Source organism: Canis lupus, chromosome 6 (assembly GCF_011100685.1).
Source record: "Canis lupus familiaris isolate Mischka breed German Shepherd chromosome 6, alternate assembly UU_Cfam_GSD_1.0, whole genome shotgun sequence".
In the NCBI taxonomy this organism is placed as follows: Eukaryota; Metazoa; Chordata; class Mammalia; order Carnivora; family Canidae; genus Canis; species Canis lupus.
The window spans coordinates 29,479,566-29,501,745 of record NC_049227.1 but is presented as its reverse complement, the minus strand read 5'-3'; the positions used below and the strand labels follow the sequence as shown (position 1 = coordinate 29,501,745).

Below are 22,180 nucleotides of genomic sequence, written 5' to 3'. Positions count from 1 at the left end.
TTATTATAAAAGCAATATAAAAGTTCATGGTAAGAGAGACCAACAGAAGAGAGGGGAATAAAATAAAATGTAAAGGTCTTACTCTGATGCCAATCACTCTTTTCAACTCCCCAGAAGCAATTGCTTTTGTTAAGAAATTTAATTCCAGAGCTCTCCTATGCAGTCATGGGAAAATATTGTTTGTTTGCTAATGTCTTTAGACAAAGAGGACCATGCTCTCCATCAATGTTTTGCAACAGCTTTTTTTTTTCTTTGTAAATAATCACATGTATTGGGTAGCTTGCCACATACAGCTTTTTTTTTTTTAAAGATTTTAGATAAGTTTATTTATTTATGATAGCCACACAGAGAGAGAGAGAGAGGGGCAGAGACACAGGCAGGGAGAGAAGCAGGCTCCATGCACCGAGAGCCCGACGTGGGATTCGATCCCGAGTCTCCAGGATCGTGCCCTGGGCCAAAGGCAGGCGCTAAACCACTGCGCCACCCAGGGATCCCCCACATACAGCTTTTTAATATCTGTACTATACCCCACTTATCAGAGATGCATGAAGAGACTTTCATTAGTCTCCTACTATTGGACATTTAGGTGAAATTCTGAGAAATAATGATAGTTCACAAAATGGTTTGACAAATAAACATCTTCATACACAAGCATCCACTAGAATATAAGTTCTATGGTTGCAAAGATTTTGCCTCCTTTGTTCACCGAGGAATCCCCAGCATTTAGTACACTGCCTGACACACAGCAGGTGCCCAATAAATGTTTATTGAGTGAATACCTCTTCATGTGTATATGTATCCTTACAGATATCTAAATTTTACATATAGGTTGACCAATCACCGTCCAAAATTATTGCTTCCCTATATACCCCCATTTATGTTTTCCTCTGTTTGGTTTTGGTAGTCTGGGAACATCTTACAAGCTCAGTGTAGTAGAAATAGTGAATGATTGTCTATGTTTCCTATTGCTGCTATAACTAGTTACCATGAATTTAGTGGCTTAAAATGACACACGTTCATTACCATCCCGTTCTGGAGGTCAGAAGCCCAAAGTGGGTTGGGAGGGCTGCATGTTCCTTCTGAAGCATTTAGCGTAGAATTCACTTCCTTGCTTTTTCTGGCTTTGAAAGTTTGCATTCCTTGGCTCTTGGTCCCTTCAAAATCATTCCAACCTCTGCTTCCATTGCCACATCTCTTTCTCCGACTCTGACCCTCCTATCTCCCTCTTTCCTTTATGTAGACCCTTGTAATTTGCACTGGGACCACCTGATTAACCCAAAATAATCTCCCCATCTTGAAATCACATCTGCAAAGTCCTGGTTGCCACTACATTTGACATATTCACAGGTCCCAGGGTTAGGATATTGACATCTTTGGGGAGCCATTATTCTACCTACCACAGCTTGGGAATCAGGTTTCAACTTCAGTATTGTCACTTCAACACACACACACCCTAAAGATGTGTTGTGTTCCTGCTTACTACATCCCGACCTGAACCTAAGCAATATACTAACTAGCTCAGTGGTCTTGCCCAAATTATATAACTTCCCTGAGGCTCCATTCTCCCACTCTCAGAACTGGAGAGATTAATACTCATTTCACAGGAAATGCTGCACGCAGATTATTGCAGGCAAACCTTTCCATTCAACCAGCATTCAGGAATTATTACATGCTGTTTTAATCTCAACAAAATGTTAGTAAAATCCTGGTTAAGCAGTAACGAGATAGAGAAACAGATCCTCTTGCAAACTGCTGACATGAATGTAAATTTGAACGGGCTTTCTAGAGGGCAATGTAGCACTATGACTGTAATGAAATGCCTTATGTTTGTTCTCTTTATCCCACTAATTATCCATTCTAAGTGTATCTTAGGGGCATAGTTGAATTTATGTACAAAAAATGTTCAGTGAAATATTATTTATAATGGAGGGAGGGACATAGAGACATAAATGTCCACTAATAAGGGATTAGATTAAGAAGTGTGGTATATCCTCATTTCAGAAATCTCATCAACCACGTAAAAGGATTTTGTAAAATACTAAATACTATGTTCGGAGGCTTGTTAAATGCTAGTGACAAACTTTGAATTCTGCCTTATCTATTGCCTCAAATCAATAAAAAAAGTGTGTGGTGAGAGTGTACGTATAAAACATTGAACGTGTATATTTTATGATGTTGCAGTGGCTATTTCTGGGTCACGGAATAGCCAGTGATTTTCATTTTCTAACAAGGAAGGCTGGAGGGTAAAGGGATTTCCACATAGAACAGTTCCTCTGGTTGGATTATCAGGCGACCCTCCTATAGAACAAAGACTACCTAAGGTGTCCCTCTAGTGGAAGAAAGGACGGCTGCGGGGACACCTAGCTGCGACTTTTTAAAAATTGCTTATTGTAATCAAGACCTTCCGAGAGAAACAAACGCCTCAAAGTAGTGAACTCTTCTGATTATTCAAAAAAAAAATGTTAATAAGAAGACAGAGGCCAATTGCAAAAGTAAGAACCAAACTTCACCGTAGGAAAGGAAAAAAAAAAAAACCTTCACCGTAGGAAATAGGTGCTATTAATTCTGAGCGCACCTGGAAGGCTGACGATTATTAGCATTTTCATTGCCAAGGTCAGGGGACTAAGCTCCCCGGGTTTAGTTCTCTTCTTCTTGCTTTTGGGTTGCTTGGGTGCTAGTTGTAGATCCAGGCAGCCCAACTCAGACAGAAGGGACAAGGCAAGGAAGATTCACTAAAGGCTCGGGGCTAGAGCCTGAGGCCTGGAGATGACACCTGTCAGGAGCGCTAGCACCTCCTCGGGACTCCAGGACTCTTCGGCTCCACTCGGTTCCTCTTCGGCTAACTTCGGCCAGAGCATCTCCCGGCTTCAGTTCCTCTTCGGCTGAGCTCGGCGGGCTCTCAGAACCCGGGTGGGGGGGCTCGGTTCCCTTCGGCTTCCTTCGACCGACGCTCGTCTAGGGCTCGGCTCTCCTCGGCGAAGCTCGGCTCTCCTCGGCGGAGCTCGGCCCACGCTCGCTTCCGGCTCGGCTCTCCTCGGCGGGGCTCGGCTCTCCTCGGCGGAGCTCGGCCCACGCTCGCTTCCGGCTCGGCTCTCCTCGGCGGGGCTCGGCTCTCCTCGGCGGAGCTCGGCCCACGCTCGCTTCTGGCTCGGCTCTCCTCGGCGGGGCTCGGCTCACGTTCGTCTCGGGCTCGGCCCTCTTCGGCTCCATTCGGGCTACGCTCGTCTCGGGCTCGGCTCTCTTCGGCTCAATTCGGTCCACGCCCGTCCCGGACTCGGCTCTGTTCGGCCGAGCTCGGCCGCGGCCCCGGAAGGGCGCCCATGGAGCCGGGCCTCCCGGCTCGGCCGACGGCTATGGCGCCGCTGCTGGAGTATGAGCGGCAGCTGGTGCTGGAACTACTGGACGCGGACGGGCTGGTAGTATGCGCCCGCGGGCTGGGCGCGGACCGGCTGCTCTACCACTTCCTCCGGCTGCACTGCCACCCGGCGTGCCTGGTGCTGGTGCTCAACACTCAGCCGGCCGAGGAGGTGCGGCCGCCCGCGCGGGGGTGAGGGGTCCCCGAGAGCGTTGGCGGCCTCCTGAACCGACGCGGAGGCCCTGGCGCCTCCGAGGGCGACCACAGCCCCCAGCGCCGGGGGAGGGCGTTGAACGGGGTCGGGGGCGGCCTCTGAGGCAGATGCAGGTCCCTCACAGGGGCGCGAGGACACGGGAGGGTGGGAGGAGTCCCCAGGCGGACGCAGGTCGGTGACCCGGGTGCAAGGATGCGGAGGGGAGGAGTGGTCCCAAGGCGGGTGTAGGTCCGTGACAAGGGTGCAAGGATGCGGAGGGGAGGAGTGGTCCCAAGGCGGGTGTAGGTCGGTGACAAGGGTGCAAGGATGCGGAGGGGAGGAGTGGTCCCAAGGCGGGTGTAGGTCGGTGACCCGGGTGCAAGGATGCGGAGGGGAGGAGTGGTCCCAAGGCGGGTGTAGGTCGGTGACAAGGGTGCAAGGATGCGGAGGGGAGGAGTGGTCCCAAGGCGGGTGTAGGTCGGTGACAAGGGTGCAAGGATGCAGAGGGTGGGAGTGGTCCCAAGGCGGGTGTAGGTCGGTGACCCGGGTGCAAGGATGCGGAGGGGAGGAGTGGTCCCAAGGCGGGTGTAGGTCGGTGACAAGGGTGCAAGGATGCAGAGGGTGGGAGTGGTCCCAAGGCGGGTGTAGGTCGGTGACAAGGGTGCAAGGATGCAGAGGTGGGAGTGGTCCCAAGGCGGGTGTAGGTCGGTGACAAGGGTGCAAGGATGCAGAGGGTGGGAGTGGTCCCAAGGCGGGTGTAGGTCGGTGACAAGGGTGCAAGGATGCAGAGGGTGGGAGTGGTCCCAAGGCGGGTGTAGGTCGGTGACAAGGGTGCAAGGATGCAGAGGACGGGAATGGTCCCCAGGCAGATAGAGGCCCCTGCAGAGGGTAGGAGTCGTCCCAGGGTGGGTGTAGGTTCCTGACATGGGTGCAGGGACACTGAGCAGGATAAGAGGGGACCCAGAGTAGATGAAGGCTTCTGACACAGGGGACGGTGGGAGGGGCCCTGAGGCCGATGCAGGTCCCTGACGGGCGCAAGGACGCAGAGAATAGGAGTGGTCCCAGGGAGAATGCAGGTTCCTTACAGCAGGTGGGAGGGCTTTGAATGGGGGTCAGATGCAGGTCCGTGGCACAAGCTCAAGGACACAGAGGGTAGGAAGGGCCCCAAGGAGGATAGAGGACCCCGACAGGGATGAGAGGGCTTTGAATGGGGGTTGGTAAAGCTGTTGCAGGTCTCTGCCACTGGTGCAAGGACACTGAGGAGTAGGGGTCATTTAAGGAGAATGGGGGCTGAGGGAAGGATTGCCCATCCCTGAAGAAGACAGGGATGTCTAGAGAAGGATGGGGGTAGGAACGATGAGGGAGTCCCCAAACTGGATATCATGGGATCAGAGGAGTGAGATCTCTAGAAGGGAACAGGGATGAGGATGGAGGACTCCCCCAGGGTAATGACAGGATGTGAAGAGATGCTGAGGCTGGGGAGAGCCCTGTAGGGAAGGGGAGGCACTGAGGGGGTTCACCCGAGCTGGGGGGAGAGGGGTATTGGGTTTGAAGGGAAGGGAGCTGGAAGCTGAGGATATTGGGGAAGCATACCTGCGGTTAAGGAATGGAGGACCCCGGAGACAGAGGGGGATACACCTGTGCGAAGGTGGGGCTTGGTATTGTGAGGTGACACAGGCTGGTCTGACAAGTCTGATGAGCCCCTGGGTAGAGCAGGTGGCCGGGAGGAAGATGTCCCCCGAGAAGAACGACCACAGGCTTCTTGAGGCAGAGGCGCTGTCTGGTTTGTCCAGGTATCCCAGTACCTGTCCTAGAGCCTAGCACAGCACAGGGCCCCCAGGAGAGGGAGTGTTGCACTGAAGATACAAAGGGCCAAGGCACCGTGGACATGAAATCCCCTCTGGGGTGGACTGGGACCGAACTAACAGCCTGAAACACTGCCTGGGAAAAGGATTGCTTGTGATCTCACACAGTTAGCTTACCTGCACACCTGGCTTTGGGGGGGAAGTATTCTGTTGCTAGCAGGCTTTTTTTTTTTTTTTTTTTTTTTTTTTTTAACTGAGGGCTTGTTGTTGTTAAAATGCTAATAACAACTCAGGTGCAGCATGCCTGGGTGGCTCGGGGATTGAGCATCTGCCTTTGGCTCAGAGGGTGATGCTAGGGTCCTGGGATCGAGTCCCACTTCAGGTTCCCCCCAGGGAGCCTGCTTCTCCCTCTGCCTGTGTCTCTGCCTCTGTGTGTGTGTGTCTCAAAAATAAATAAATAAAACCTTAAAAAAATAAAAAGAAAAGAAAGAAAACCTCAGGTGCAATGATTCTTTAGCGCAAACCCAAAAACAAAACAAAAATAAAATCCTGGTTAAGTGTATATGGTTGGTTGATCAACATAAATTAATAACTGAGTTTGTATATTCCTTACGTGTATTGGCTCACATTTTATAATTCTTTTTAAGATTTTATTCATTTGAGAGAGCGTGAGAAGGAGAGGGGAGAGGGAGAAGCAGACTCCGCTCTGAGCAGGGAGCCTGACATGGGGCTCTATCCCAGGATCCCGGGATCACGATCTGAGCCAGCCACCCAGCCATCCCTATTGGCTCTCATTTTAAATACAAAGACCTGCAACCTAATAAAAACTGCCCTATATTGCAGCCCTGGTGGCCCAGCGGTTTAGCGCCGCCTTCAGCCCAGGGCGTGACCCTGGAGACCTGGGATCGAGTCCCACATTGGGCTCCCTGCATGGAGCCTGCTTCTCCCTTTGCCTGTGTCTCTGCCTCTCTCTTTTTGTCTCTCATGAATAGATAAATAAAATGGTTTTTTAAAAAAAAAAAAAAAAACTGCCCTGTATTAAACAACCTACTAATAAAATTTGATTTGATTTAGGAGTATTTTATCAACCAGCTGAAGATTGAAGGAGTTGAGCACCTCCCTCGCCGGGTAACAAATGAAATCACGAGTAACAGTCGCTATGAGGTCTACACACAAGGAGGTGTGATATTTGCAACAAGTCGCATACTTGTGGTCGACTTCTTGACTGATAGAATACCGTCAGATCTAATTACGGGTAAGAATTTGCAACCTTATCACTATTTGTATGTAAATTGGCACTTTATTGCGTGTGTCTGTGCCCTCTGCTAAACTAACCTAGAACCTCCTTGTGAGCAGCACTGGATGTTTCTGCTCAACATCGTGCTTCCAGGTGTTAGCACCATAGCAGACACATTTTGGATGCTTTAAAAGTATTTGTGCCCTGAAATAAGTAACCAAATGAGGAAGTAAAGTAAGAATGATTTGTCCTTATCTCATAAGCTAGTATCTGGTAAATACTTGGCAATTGTCTGGCATTTGCTTTTAAAACCTAATCCAATTTTAAGTGTTTACAAATATTCTTTGTATGTTTCCTAAAAGATACGGTTTTCTCTTTAAAGAGTTTCCCCCAAAAAAAAAGTTTCCCCCTACCACCATGATTTGAAATGAAACCAAGTAGTTGCTTAATTATTTTGAGACGTATGGTTTACTTTTAGCTAAATTGATAATAGAAAAGGAATTATTTTTCATTGTTATTTGTCCTTTTGAAAACTTTTTCTGATTTTCTCCAAAGCTAACCCGAGGGCCCTACCCCTCTGCCCTCAGATTACCTTTTGCTTCTCCCCAGTCACAGCACTAAAGAACACCACGTTCTCTTCGCCTGTTTATTTGTCTGTCCCACTCATGAGATAACAAGCTCCATAAGTACAAGGAACAACTTGTTCATCGCGGGCTAAGTAACTGGTACATGTGTTCGTTGGATAAAATGATGCATGAATATACCGTGGCCTTTAGTGAACTTCTGGAGGGCACAGAGACTGTGATATTCATAATCAATACTTCCCACCATGGCCCTGAACCTAGAGGACCCTCAAAAAATATTTCATGAGTAAATGTATGAATGAATGCTTTATGTGGCATAAAGCATTGTGATTGAAGAAAGTGTTGTTATGGTTTTATAGCATTCATGATTAATTGTTCTCAGCCAGGGCCCCCAGGAGGTGAGGTCAGACTCGGCCTTGAAGGGTGAAGCCACCACGTACAAGCAAGTGACTTAATTTCTATAAGCCTCAAGTTTCCTTTTTTTTTCCCGTTACTTTTTTTTTTAAGGTTTTTTAAAATTTATTTATTCATTTGAGACAGAGACAGAGAGAGAGCATGAGCTGGGAAGAGAGGCAGAAGGAGAGGGAGGAGCAGACTCCCTACTGAACAGTGAGCCTGTTGTAAGGCTCCATCCCAGGAGTCTGGGGTCATGACCTGAGCCAAGGGCAGAGGCTTGACCGACTGAGCCACCCAGCTGTCTCTCTTTTTTCCATTTCTTAAATTGAGAAAATGGTGCCTCCCAGAGTTATCGTAAGGATCAAGTGAGTGAAAATAAATTGCTCAGTATAGTGCCTGAGATATACTAAACAGTAAAGAATAGCAAAAAAAAAAAAAAAAAAAAAAAAAAAAAGAAGGCTTTTCATCTCCAGAAATTCTGATACATCGTAAAGTCTTTTACTGTTTGCTGCTTTCTTCTCAGCTCAGTCTTCGGTTTCTTTACTTTTTAAGTGGATAAAATGGGGGGAAATGTACTGGAACTACCACTAGATGTCAGTATTGCTCTTTTACTCACCATTCAACCCAATTAGGCAGAGAGCAATAATGCATCAAAAGAAACGTCCAGATTATAGTTTCTAGGTAGCTCCTAATTAAAAGCACAAAATTTTGCATCTATTTCTGATCAAGTCCCAACCAAATATGAGGCTGGAGCTGCTGCTGCCCCTTGGCTGAAAGGAATGCAGATGAATGCCAGGAGTAAATCCCTTCAGATTCTGCACCCTGGAGGGATCCACCCCAGAGACTTGTGATGATGCTTTCACCATGGTTCTCACAGACCAAACAGCAGTTCTTGAAGCATCTGACCCTCCAGAAGCTTCTAAATGCCCCCAGCCCTAACCTGTCCCCTGTCACTGCCCAGTAAATTCACCACCACACCCCACACAAAGGTCCCTGCCAACCACAACTCCTCAGCAGCCAGAGAACTATCAGTGACAGAAGTGCATAAATGGCTATCCTGACTACTTTCAAAAGACGAGACAGGAGGCTTGTGTTGCTGAAATAGCTCCTGACACCTCCAAATAGAACTCAGAACACACTTTCCACAGCAAACTTAAAAAAAAAAAAGTTACATGTTAGATTTGTGTGCCCAATGCTGTGATTCAGTCTAATATTCATTCAACAAACATTAATTTACTGAGAGTTCCTTGTTTGGCAGGAATGGGGTGGGTGCTGATGATTGGAAAATGAATGAGATGGTGTGGTGGGCACCCACCTCCACCTGTGCCAAAGGTGTGAACCTGGGCAAGTTGCTTAATTTCTGTATGACTCAGTTTACTCCTCTGTAAATGGAAGCCGGCAACAGTGCCTTCCTCCTGGGATTAGCATGAGGGTGGGATGAGGTCATGTATGTAAAATTCCTCACGCCTCACTTGGCACATGGTGAATGTTCTCTGGTCATTGCTTGTTGTCGTGATGTCCTTATCTTTGAGCGGTTTAGTGGAGGAGCCAGATGGAAAGAAGTAGTGACTCAATACAGTCTGAGATACAAACTGTTATGGGAGCATAAAAATGAAATATAAGTAGGCTTTTGTGAGACTACCAGAAATGCAGCCTAACTGTGTTTTCATCTTTTTTTTTTTAAGATTTTATTTATTTGAGAGAGGGAAAGGGAGTGTGAGCAGGGGGAGGGGCAGAGAGAGAAGCAGACTCCCTGCTCAGCGGGGAGCACGAATCAGAGGTTCCATCCTCGATTGATCAATTGATCGCTGAGTATATGACCCAAGCCAAAGGCAGACGCTTAACCAGTTGAGCCACCCAGGTGCCCCTGCTTGTGTTTTCTTGTTGCTGGTTTTTAAAATGGTGGCTGGGGGTATAGGAAGGGGGGTCCTCAGATTGTATCACTTAGGAAAAACCAGGTTTTGTCCTCAGCACACCCCCGTCCCCACCACCACCATCACCACCATTGCCTGGTTTGGAAACTTTAGTCTCCCACTACTTGTCGGATGACCTTGATCAACTTGTTTCCCTCTCCTGATCTCATAATAACACCTACCTCATAGAATGCTCATGAGGATTAAATGAATAACAGTCCACTTAAGTACCTAACCCTGGCGCCTGAGATGGAATGGTCATTCTCCTCTTCTTCCTCTTCCTGGGTTCCAAAAGAATGACAGTCTCTTGGAGCACATTTTCTTAAATTGAGGTTCATCTTTTTTCTAAAAGTCCACTTTTATTACTTTAACCTTATATGATACTTCAGTTTAGGTCAGCAAGTGTAGCGTAGGAAAGTACTTGGAAAAGTCCAATGACTAGGTCCAGTCTTTGCTCAGTGGTAAATTAGTTTACCTACATAAACTAATGTATGTATTGTGGTGATTGAAAATCTTTGTCTACAAACATGTTGTGGTTATTGAAAATCTTTGTCTACAGACTCCTAAATAACACTATTAATTTTTACCGTATCTGAAAAACAATTTGCTTAGCTAGAATAAGTTGTAGCTCCATCTGCCTCCATCCAAAATGTCAACACCAAAACAATAGAATCTGAATCGAGCTTACTGAACTAGTAGAGAAAGGAGTCACTAATCACTTCTAATGCCATTTCCCAGGCTCTAGGAGTGATGTGAACTGATATAAAAACACATAAGCACATTTATGACAAACTTATATATAAGGTAATTGGCTTGATGTAGGTCTAAAAAACTGAGAATCATCGTAGAATAATTGAGTTTTTGATTCAAAAATGATATCTGTGCGCTCTTATGTAATATATGTTCCTAATCAGTAGTCACACTGCATGAAAACGGCATAAATATGTATAATATCGTGTGTATATGTTACATATACATATCAGAGATCATCTGCTCCAATACTCCAATACATTTTATACATAAGGAAACATGTAACAGTTGTCTGTTTTTGTGATCTCAGAGGCATCAATCATACCACCCCAGAACACAGATGTAGTAAATACATTCATTAAGGGTTTTTATTTTAATGGACTAATTTATCTCTCAATTGAATATACTCTGATTCCAAAACTTGAATTGTTCTAGTCGGTGATGCAGATGTTGCCCAGACTCCTGAATTGCTATTTTATGTAGTCCACATGTGGTTCACATATAAAAGGAGAGTCAGGGAGCCATTTCGCTTTCAGAAATTCTTCCACTGTGCCAGACACACCCCACCCCAGGGCCTTTGTTCTTTTTGTCTCTTCAGCCCGGAACTCTCTTGGCATACATGGCGACAAGGCTCACCTCTTCGTTTCCACCTACCCTTGGCTCAGACGGGGCCTCAATGAGGCCACCCTATCGACAGTCGCCAATCACCACCCCTCCCACACACTCCCTCTCCTCCTCTGATTCACTCTTTCTCCCTAGTAATTATCACTCTACAACCAGCTAAATAGTCTTCGTGTTTATACTGTGTATCGGAAGGACCATGGGGACAGGGATTTACATCTGTGGGTTCACTGCTGTATCCCCAGTGGAGATCAGTGCCTGCCCATGCCCAAGGAGGTACTCAGGAGACATGTGGTGAATAAGTGAATGAAGATGTGCATGACGTTCCATGACTCTTCTGCAATCTAAATTATGATTTCCTCCCAGGCATCTTGGTGTATAGAGCTCACCGGATAATCGAGTCTTGTCAAGAAGCGTTCATCTTGCGTCTGTTTCGCCAGAAAAACAAGCGTGGTTTTATTAAAGCTTTCACAGACAATGCTGTCGCCTTTGATACCGGTTTTTGTCACGTGGAAAGAGTGATGAGGAATCTTTTCGTAGGGAAGCTCTATCTGTGGCCAAGGTAAATAGCACATTGCAACACATTTCTGGGAGAGAATCTGCTATAACTTAAATGTGCACTTTAACACGATGTAAAATTACTGTAATTGCACTCCATACATGACAGCCGGGCTCCTAACAAGCACGTCAAATAGAAATAGATGGTCACCGCATCCGTGGTTCTTTTATAAGTAGAGAGCGATTTGATAGTTATTTTTCTGGTAGCGCATCAAATCCATCCAAGGGCAGCCATTCCTTCTTGTATGTTTAGTGAGATCCCCAGAGAATCTAGACATTCACATAGACAACAGCTTTAGGTGAATTACAGATTTATTGGCTCTAAGACTCCCACTTCACTTTGAAAATTGCCCATTGGGGAATAAAGCACCAAGGTTTTGAGGAATTTATATATATGTGTAGGAAAAACTGTAAGGTTTCAGTGTTCAAACATCTTGCACTTATGCTAATACATATTTTGATTATATTATATGGCATTTACAAAGAATTGCCATAGTCTTTTTCCTCTCCTGATTATACCTTATTTTTTTTTTAATTTTTTATTTATTTATGATAGTCACACAGAGAGAGAGAGAGAGGCAGAGACACAGGCAGAGGGAGAAGCAGGCTCCATGCACCGGGAGCCCGACGTGGGATTCGATCCCGGGTCTCCAGGATCACGCCCTGGGCCAAAGGCAGGCGCTAAACCGCTGCGCCACCCAGGGATCCCCTGATTATACCTTATTAAAGAGATTGGGACACTTATTCTGTGGAGGACCAGATAGTAAATATTTGGGGCTTTGCAGGCCCTGCACTCCATCACAATGATTCATCTCTGCTGTTAGAGCAGGAAAGCATCCATAGACAGTCCATAAACAGTGGGTGTGGCTGTGTTCCAATAAGACTCGTTCTAAAACTGGGTTCGGCCCAGACCATAGTTTTGCTGACCCCTGCCTAATTTGAATAATAATGTCCATTCCTTGAGGATAAAAGTCTTCTTTTATCATTGTCAAATTTGCTTTCTATTTTGTTTATGAAACATTGTCATTTTGCTTTCTATTTTATGTCTTAATTGCATTTTACCAAAAAAAAAAACAAAAAAAAAACAAAAAACTGTGAGAGTATTAAAACAAGATCAGAAATACAAAGCTCTTAAAACTCAAGAAAATCTTTGAAAACTGTTTGTCTCTGCAGGTTCCACGTAGCTGTAAACTCGTTTTTAGAACAGCACAAACCTGAAGTTGTAGAGATTCACGTTTCTATGACGCCTGCCATGCTTGCTATACAGACCGCCATCCTAGACATTTTAAATGCATGTCTGAAGGAGCTCAAATGCCATAATCCGTCCCTCGAAGTGGAAGATTTGTCTTTAGAAAATGCTATTGGAAAACCCTTTGACAAGGTACTGTTTCTTTTCCTTTTAAGCACAGTTTGTGATCTTATAATTTTGAAGAATCCAAGTTATTTTCGTAATTGCAGTGTTCTTAATAGGAATTTGCTATTATTTTATAATTAATTTGGAGCTGGTTTCAGGGTAGCTTCTTTGGTTTCCTGGAACATAATAATTTGTAGTAAAATACATGGACGGACATATAAGCACAACTCTGATTTTTGCAGTTATGCAGTTATTATCTTAATATTTTAAGTATAATTAAGAAAAGGATAAGTAACCTTTTTGCTCTGAAATGACAGCATTTGGATATCTACAGGTAGGAGAGTCTTACATAAGAATGCTTCATGAATTTAAGTTTTAAAAAAAGAATGCTTCATGATTTACGATCTTTTGTTTAGAATAAAAATAATTGGGATGAGTTTTCATTACTGAGGAATGTGAACTTTGCTCTGTCTTAAAATTACATTTTGAATTGAGAAAATGGGACTTTAGTTCAAAGAACTTTTATTCTAACTGATTTTTTTTTTTTTTTTTTTTTTTTTTTGGAGAGAGAAAGCATGCATGAGGAGGGGGAGGGGCAAAAAGAGAGGGAGAGAGAGAATCTCAAGCAGACTCCATGCTAAGCCTGGAGCCCAATGCAGGACTCGATCTCATGACCCTGAGATCATGACCTGAGCTGAAATCAAGAGTCAGAGGCTTAACCGACTGAGCCACCCAGGTGCCCCTCTGATTTTTTTTATCATAGATGAATATTAATACAGATGCAGATATATCAAAGATTGAATTGTAAATCCAGAAAAAGCTGACTTTTAAAAAATTCCAGATAGCTTTTTTTTATTTTTACATATTTTAGTGGAACAAATTCCTGTCTTTGAAACTCTGAACCAATCTGTCACTGGAAATAATGCATAGTGATTATTAAAAAGGAAAAATGTAACGCCTCATTTCTCTGATTCTTCCAAAAAGTTATTTTACTGTGAAATAATGATATATAAAACTAATTTCATATGTTTTTTTCCCTTGTTCTTAAAGTATAGAGCATGATCAAGCCAAAAAGAAAAACCACCAAAAACAAACCTACACATTCTTTTAGTAGAATGCATATGTCCTTAGGAAAAAAAACAAAATATAGCCTAATATGTTTTGTGCTAAGTTTCTGGTTATCATTTCCTGACTAATAAAAGTCAAAGTATTATTTTGGATATTCTTTTAGCAACCAAATGTAAATGCAGATGTAACTTGCAACTTGTTAGAAAATTTAACTTTTATAGATGATTTTGCCAAACAGGTATGCACTTCTGTGTTCCAGTTTGTCTAGGGCAGTTACACCATTTACCTGTTGTCCTGGAGTAATTATTAATAATATAATTTCATTTTTACAAGAGTCCTAGTTTGAACAATAAATTATACAGTCATACAAATATTACTCCTGATGAATATTAAATTTGTTAGATAAGATGCTACATGGTGATACTGCTTCCATATCATGCTATAAGTATCATCCTTTCCAGTTACAAAATCAGTTTGTAAAGGACATGTGTGTGGGTGTATGTATGCATACATATATGTAAATATATAGCATATACTATATATGTGTATATAGTATATGCAAAAAGCTATTCTGTGTTTTAGGCAACTTTTTTAAAAAAGATTTTATTAATTTCACTTTACAGAGAGAGCAGGGGAAGGAGCAGTGGGGAAGAGAGAGGGAGAGAATCTCCAGCAGACTCCACAGTTAGTGCAGACCCCGATGTGGGGCTTGACCTCACGACCCTGAGATCATGACCTGGCCAAAACCAAGCGTCAGATGTTTAATTGACTGAGCCACCCAGGCGCCCCTGCTTTTTAGGGTCTTAAAAAAAAAATCAAATTTAGTCCAATGTTAATTTAACAAGTGTTTTCCCAGCCATGAATCACATTAAAAAAACAAACAAAAAAAAACAAAAAACAAAAAAACAAAGACCTAAGCAAATCTTTTACACCACCATATTAGGGTACATTGTTACTTAATTTGATACCATGTAGTTTCCCTCCTATATGTGCTCTGTTCCATGCCCAACTGTATCCCACATTTTTATCTACCTAGAATGGGGTCACAGCCAAACTTGGCAGAAATTGAGTATGTCTAAGCTACCTGCTTTGACTCTTCATAAAAATAAATAATTGGGGATCCCTGGGTGGCGCAGCGGTTTGGCGCCTGCCTTTGTTTGGCCCAGGGCGTGATCCTGGAGACCCGGGATCGAATCCCACGTCGGGCTCCTGGTGCATGGAGCCTGCTTCTCCCTCTGCCTGTGTCTCTGCCTCTCTCTCTCTCTCTCTCTCTCATGAATAAATAAATAAAATCTTTAAAAATAAATAAATAAATAAATAAATAAATAAATAAATAAATAAATAAATAAATAATTGGTTATCTGATGTTTATCAGTCCTTTTCTCCTAATAATGTAAATATGAATAATTATGAATTGACTATCTGATCAGAGATTCTAGGGATAAAACACTGCTTTGTATTTGAAAATGCATTTGAAATATTTATTTTAAATATATATTTGAAAATCAGTTCAGGTCATGATCCTGGGGTCCTGGGATCAAGCCCCACATCTGGCTCCCTACACCGAGAGGAGCCTGCTTCTCCCTCTCCCTCTGCCTGCCACGTCCTCTGCTTATGCTCTCTCTGTCAAATAAGTAAATACAATCTTAAAAAAAAATCTTATGTACTGAAATTTTCTGTCTATTTCCTAGGGAGATGATGCTTGGAGTTTTTTTGTATGAGTGGTAAAGTATACATAATATAAAATTTACCACTCTAACCATTTTTAGGTATATGGGGATAGGATAATGTTCATTGAAAGTATAATTTATACTAATAATAGCTATATTGAATGTGTTTTTAGCAATACTAAATTTTATTCTTGTTTTAGACAATCCGCCATTATCTGGATCCTTTGTGGCACCAGCTTGGAGCTAAGACTAAGTCCTTGGTTCAGGACTTGAAGATATTACGAACTTTGCTGCAATATCTCTCTCAGTATGATTGTATCACATTCCTTAATCTTCTGGAATCCCTGAGAGCAACAGAGAAGGCTTTTGGTCAGAATTCAGGTGGGAGATAAAAATACTAATATTATTATGGGAGCTGATTTGAATAAAGTGTTGGATTTCGTTGGGGAATCAGATGTAGGAAGTGCTATATTCAACTACATGATATACTAAGATTTCAAACTACGTTTTTATGTTCATAGCACAAAGATGTAGGTTTTATTGATAGCTAATGTTTCCGCCTACTTAACTTCTGTTCTGTATAATAATAAATATTCATATCCATTCCGGGCGATTTTATTTCTAGAAAAGACTCTGTATATTACAGGCAGTCCCCAACTTAGAAATAGGTTGTGTTCTGGAAGTTTTAGTTGTTAAGAACTTCAAATTCGTTTTCTCCAAAGAAGCAGGAAGGATTTTAAGGTTTCATCAGCCAGAGTGCTGAAGACTGAGGAGATTTGTAGGGAAACACATGTCCACAGCTGGCCACCGTCTTGTTTTTCTACCAACCACATCTGCACCTGCTAGTGTAGCCTCTGTCACTGTTTGGCTAGCCCATCGATTTTCAAAGTGTAGTCCCTGAGCCCCGGAGGCCAAGATTTAATACAATTAATAATTTTTACCTCTTCATCAGGGACATTCGTAAGTGATAAACTACAAATGCATAGCAATGAAGAATGCGTTGACTACTAGTGTACTTTGGTTCTACTGCCTTGATTACATTCAGGCGCCAGCAGTGTTACCCACCAGTGCTTCTGCACCATCACTGGAAATGTCAGCACAGTGGGGGGTGGGGGGGGATCAAATAATGAGTCAGTGTCCTTATGAGAATAGTTTTGAGATCCAGACCCTCTGGAAACAACTCAGTGACCCCCGGAGGTCAGTAGGCCACACTTTGAAAACCACTGGTCTAACCAAACAGTGATGGAAGCCACAGTAAGGGAGAGGGTGTGGTTCAGAGGAGAACAAGATGGTGAACAGTTGTCCATATAGGGCATGTGACCATCAGTCTTTAACATTCATCCCAAACTGAGGGCTTTTTTTTTTTTTTTAACTTTTTGTATTAGGTTGGCTGTTTCTTGACTCTAGCACCTCCATGTTTGTAAATGCTCGAGCAAGGGTTTACCATCTTCCAGATGCCAAAATGAACAAAAAGGGCAAAATGTCTGAAAAAATGGAGATCAAAGAAGACCAAGGTATCTTGTAGGCTTGGTCTTTTTTTTTTTTAAACATGTTTTTAAATGTGAATTCTGTTTGCCAACATATTGCTCATCCCATCAAGTGCCCTCCTCAGTGCCCATCACCCAGTTACCCCATCTCCCCCTCCACCTCCCCTTCCACAACCCTTTGTTTGTTTCCCAGAGTTAGGAACCTCTCATGTTTTGTCTCCCTCTCTAATTTTTCCCCAGTCAGTTCCCCTCCTTTCCCTTTTAATCCCTTTCACTATTTCTTATATGCCACATATGAGTGAAACCGTATGATGATTGTCCTTCTCCGATTGACTTATTTCACTCAGCATAGGCTCGATCTTTAACTGTGTCTATTTATGTGTTTAGTGTGGAAATTCTTACCGAGTGAGCATATTAATCTTACATATCCTTCAGCCATGTGAAAAACATGTGCTCTGTATCTTAAACATGTTATATGCAATGTATGTTAAAAGTATCCAATACGGCAAACCTTAGAATCCATTGTCAGAGGAATACAAATAGCAAGTGCTAAGTATCAATCAAGAGTATTCTCACCACCACATATGAGCTACAGATTGATTTTTTTTTAACTTCAGAGTAATAACTACTTTTGGCACCGTCAAGTCTTAACAGAATGTTTAACATTCCTTTTAGCTTTAAAAAAAAATAAATATACTAGAATGAGGCAAGTATGGATTTTATTCCAACACTTAACTAGTAGGTATAATAAATATCATTGGGTTTTTTTTTTTTTTAAAGCATGAGATGGGGTGATGCTGGCCTTCTGTCTCATTCAAAGGTCTAGTTCAAAACTAAGTAGATTAATGATGTGTTTGAGTCTTTACAGAAGCATTTGACTGCTATCTAACTTGTATCCCATCTTCAGGATTGTGAAAGTCATGGGAATTTTAGGATTAATAAATACCATTACTCTATACTGGTCCTTTGATTTTATGTAGCAGCTGATATACAGTGTCACAATTAAGAACTAGGACAGTATCTTCTGTAATTCATGACCATGCAAGTAATTTGCTCTCAGGGCTCTATTCACGTCGGTTGGGAGTGTATTTCATTTAGACCTTAATAAACAGACCTTTTTCAAAGAAAGAAGATTCTATTTGGCATCAGGAAGGAGGCTCAAAGGAATGGGCTTTCCAAATGATGCTTGTGTTACCTGTTGTTTTGAAAGCCTGTGAAATACTTTATGGATAAATATTATCACATAGAATGAGGTCATCTTTTCATTTCTATACAGAAGCAAAAAAGGAATTGGTCCTCGAAAGCAACCCAAAATGGGAAGCACTGACCGAAGTACTGAAGGAAATTGAGGCAGAAAATAAGGAGAGCGAAGCCCTTGGTGGTCCAGGTAGGAAAAAAAGAGATGGTGACATTTGCTTTCAAAATGCAGCATGTGAGTCCTCTTTGTTAGTTCTTTAAAAATAACTAACTTGGGCAGCCTGGGTGGCTCAGCGGTTTAGCGCCTGCCTTCAGCCCAGGGTGTGATCCTGGAATCCCAGGATCGAGTCCCACATCGGGCTCCCTGCGTGGAGCCTGCTTCTCCCTCTGCCTGTCTCCCTCTCTCTCTCTCTCTCTCTCTCTCTCTCTCTCTCTCTCTGTGTGTCTCTCATGAATAAATAAATAAAATCCTTTAAAAAAATAAAAATAACTAACTTGATTTTGTTTATAAAGCATAGAAGAGTAAATCCCAAAGGAACACCGAAATCCTGGTGGCAGCCTCATTTTCTGTTCTTTTGATGTGATTTTCTCCAGGTTGAATCCTTGTATATTCATGAAAGCAGGGTTGTCTGCCTGTGTGTGTGTGTGTGTGTGTGTGTGTGTGTGTGTGCTGGTTGCCTTCTCAGGACTTCTATTTAAAGAGGCAGCTAAATCTCCGCATACACGTTCACCAGGCTTTCAGTCTGGAATCCCCAAGGAGAAAGCTAATGGGCTTGCTTTATTCTCAGCAAGTGTCTTTCCAAAAAAGTCTTAACTGTTCTATGGAGCAGCATTGACCTAGCCTCCGCCAAAAAATTGCAGATTCCAGGGCTGCTGTCTTCAAACATGAGTATACTAATAGCTTAGCACGGTAGACCAAACCTGAACTACATTTAAAAATACAACTGTTATAAAATAAAACTAGATTAAAAAAAAGAAAAAAAACTAGGGGCACCTGGGTGGCTCAGTGGTTGAGCATCTGCCTTTGGCTCAGGTAGTGATCCTGGGGTCCTAGGATCAAGTCCCACTTCAAGCTCCCCGCGGGGAGCCTGCTTCTTCCTCTCCCTATGTCTCTGCCTCTTTCTCTGTGTGTGTATCATGAATAAATAAATAAAATCCTTTTTAAAAAAAATCTATTGAGATTTTGAACTCCTATAAATCAGCAAAGGCAAGCACATAATTCTCATATTAGTAAATATACTGGTGATGTTATCCAAGAACCTCCAGTACTGTGATTGAAGACCCAAAGTCATGCATGCTTACTTAGGAAAACTGAAAAGTACGAAGGAAAAAGAGAAGGGGGAAAAATTATGTTTAGGAGCCATGCTGGCATATTTGCTTCCAGGGTTTCTTTTATGTATTTTCTGTCTCACATTATTGGGGTTATAGTGCAGATATAATTTCTGGATATATAATTAGCAAGTCAAATGATAATGTTCTTGAGACATATTACCATGTTTGACTTGTACAAAATTTTTGTGAATTTTCGTTTCTTCTAGCAGCATAAAAGTTCATCTTTTTTTTTTTTTTTAAGATTCTGTATTTTAAAGATTTTATTTATTTATTCATGAGACACAGAGAGAGAGGCAGAGGGAGAAGCAGGCTCCCTGCGGGAAGCCTGATGCTGGACTTGATCCCAGGATGCCAGGATCACAACTTGAGCCAAAGGCAGATGCCCAACCACTGAGCCACTCAAGTGGCTCATTTTTTAGTTTTATTTAATTTATTTATTAGAGAGATTATGGTGAGGGCGGGAGCAGAGGGAGAGGGAAAGAGAGAATCTCAAGCAGACTCCATGCTGAGCTCAGAGCCCAACAGGGCTCACAGATCCCAACAGATCCCACAACCCTGAGATGATGACCTGAGCCGAAATCAAGAGTCAGACCTTAACCAACTGAGCCACTCAGGTGCCCCAGAGCTCATCTCTTTTTCATTTAGCAGACAATGACTGGTGATTCTGTATATATTCGTGTGCATATATACGTGTATATGTGTAACAATTTTATTAATTTGATTGGAGAAAAATGTTATTCATTTGAAATTTGATGCTTGGTAAGCTTTTTCTTAAATGCTTTTCCTCTTTTGTGAATTGCCTTTTTTTTTCCTTTGTCAATTTAGACTATGTCCTCAGTTTGTGTTGGCTTTTTATATGTTAAAGATATTGTCATTTATGGTAGTTGTTTGGTAAAGTTGTTTTTTTGTCTTTATGCTAAGAAAGCTATGCTTTCTTAATGCATAGCTTTTTTCTTCTATAGAGTCAATCTTAGATTATAGACATCTGCTTTCTCTGAGATTTCTTCCATTGCTTTTAAGCCTAGAAAATCATTTCCATCCAGAAAGATGGAGAATGGTCCCCTTTTTTTTATGATTTAGTATTTAACATTTGACTCTATAATCCATTTGGAATTTATTTTGGTATATAAAATCCTCTGGAAAATTATTAATTAAAAAGAGCTTCTGTAAAGCCTCCATTATACCACAGCTACGCTTTCCTAAGACTAAATGTTTCTGGCTTCAACTTTACTCAAAAGATTTAACTAATCCTGCCAGAGAGGGAAAACATTTGATAAGCATCTGAGACCCTTTTTAAACAAATTGTGAATACTGTATCCTTCACGCCAAGGGGTAAGATATATCTTCTTTGTCGGTGGAAGAGGCGAGTGGGCAGACAGGTAGGAAGTACAGGGACACGTGAGGTCATAGTAACATAACCCTGTTTCGTAATTTTAGGTCAGGTACTCATTTGTGCAAGCGATGACCGAACGTGTTCCCAGCTGAGAGAGTATATCACTATTGGAGCAGAGGCCTTCTTGATGAGGCTCTACAGGAAAACTTTTGAGAAGGACAGCAAAGCTGAAGAAGTGTGGATGAAACTTAGACATGAAGACAGTCCAAAGAGAATGGCGAGATCTAACAAAAGGCCTAAAGACCCCCAAAACAAACAAAGGGCTGCCACCAAAGAAAGGACTCTCAAAAAGAAAAAGCGAAGGTTAACCTTAACTCAGATGGTAGGAAAGTCTGAAGAACCAGACGAGGAACAGGATGTCAAGGAAGGCTATCCTAGAGACACGGGCAGTAGCCCAGAAAGCTCCCTAGAAGAAATTAAGCATGAGGAATTTGATTTAAACTTGTCATCTGATGCCGCTTATGGACTCCTGAAAGACCCGCTTACCATCCTCCATCCACTCCTGGGCTGTAGTGACCCCTACGCTCTGACAAGGGTGCTCCATGAAGTGGAACCAAGATACGTGGTTCTGTACGATGCAGAGCTGACGTTTGTTCGCCAGCTTGAAATTTACAGGGCAAGCAGGCCCGGAAAGCCTCTAAGGCAAGTTATAAAGAATATTAGCCATTTCTTCTCTCTTTTTTTGTGTACATATATGTATTTTTTAAAAAGCTGAAGTATAGTTGACATATAATATTAAATTAGGTTCAAGTGTACAAAATAGTGATTCAATAATTCTACACATTACAAAATGCTTGCCATGATCAGTGTATTATGATATTGATTATGTTCCCCACAGATTATTTATTTTATAAGTTTGTACCCCTTAGTCCCCTTCATTGATTTTACCCTTTCATCCCACCCACACGCCCCTTAGGCAGCTATCATTGTGTTCTCTATTTGAGTCTATTTCTCTCTTTGTTGTTTGTTCATTTTGTTTTGTTCTGTTTTGTTGTTTTTTGTTTTTTTTTTTAGATTCCACATATAAATGAAATCAAATGGTATTTGTCAGTCTCCATCAGGCTTATTTCACTGAACATACCTACCCTCTAGGTCCATACATGTTGTGGCAAATGGCAAATTTTATTCTTTTTTATGACTGAGTAATATTCCATTGAACGGCTTCTTTTAAAGGCTTCAATTTCACAGTTCTTTAGGCTTTCACACAGATGCTGTACCTGTTGCACATGGATTTTCTTTAATATTCTGTTGTTATGATGTGGGTTAT

General features: G+C 42.5%; 1 protein-coding gene across 5 annotated transcripts in view; it reads left to right on the top strand.

Annotated features, from left to right (window-relative positions):
- The first annotated feature begins 3,262 nt into the window (after positions 1-3,262).
- The window catches only part of ERCC4 (ERCC excision repair 4, endonuclease catalytic subunit), a 39,944-nt gene continuing 21,026 nt past the window's right edge, over positions 3,263-22,180 (top strand). For 4 of the 5 annotated variants that reach the window (XR_005360902.1, XR_005360903.1, XR_005360904.1 and 1 more), the window contains exons 1-8: positions 3,264-3,527; positions 6,428-6,608; positions 11,221-11,416; positions 12,586-12,793; positions 15,705-15,885; positions 16,890-17,018; positions 18,268-18,378; positions 20,958-21,555. Coding sequence is in view for 2 of the 5 variants with exons in the window: in XM_038540315.1 (XP_038396243.1) it covers positions 3,321-3,527; positions 6,428-6,608; positions 11,221-11,416; positions 12,586-12,793; positions 15,705-15,885; positions 16,890-17,018; positions 18,268-18,378; positions 20,958-21,555 (1,811 nt within the window). In the remaining 3 variants the exon portion in view is untranslated. Of the gene's footprint in view, positions 3,528-6,427; positions 6,609-11,220; positions 11,417-12,585; positions 12,794-15,704; positions 15,886-16,889; positions 17,019-18,267; positions 18,379-20,957; positions 21,556-22,180 lie in introns of all 5 variants that reach the window. The other variant, XM_038540316.1, reaches the window with a different exon arrangement.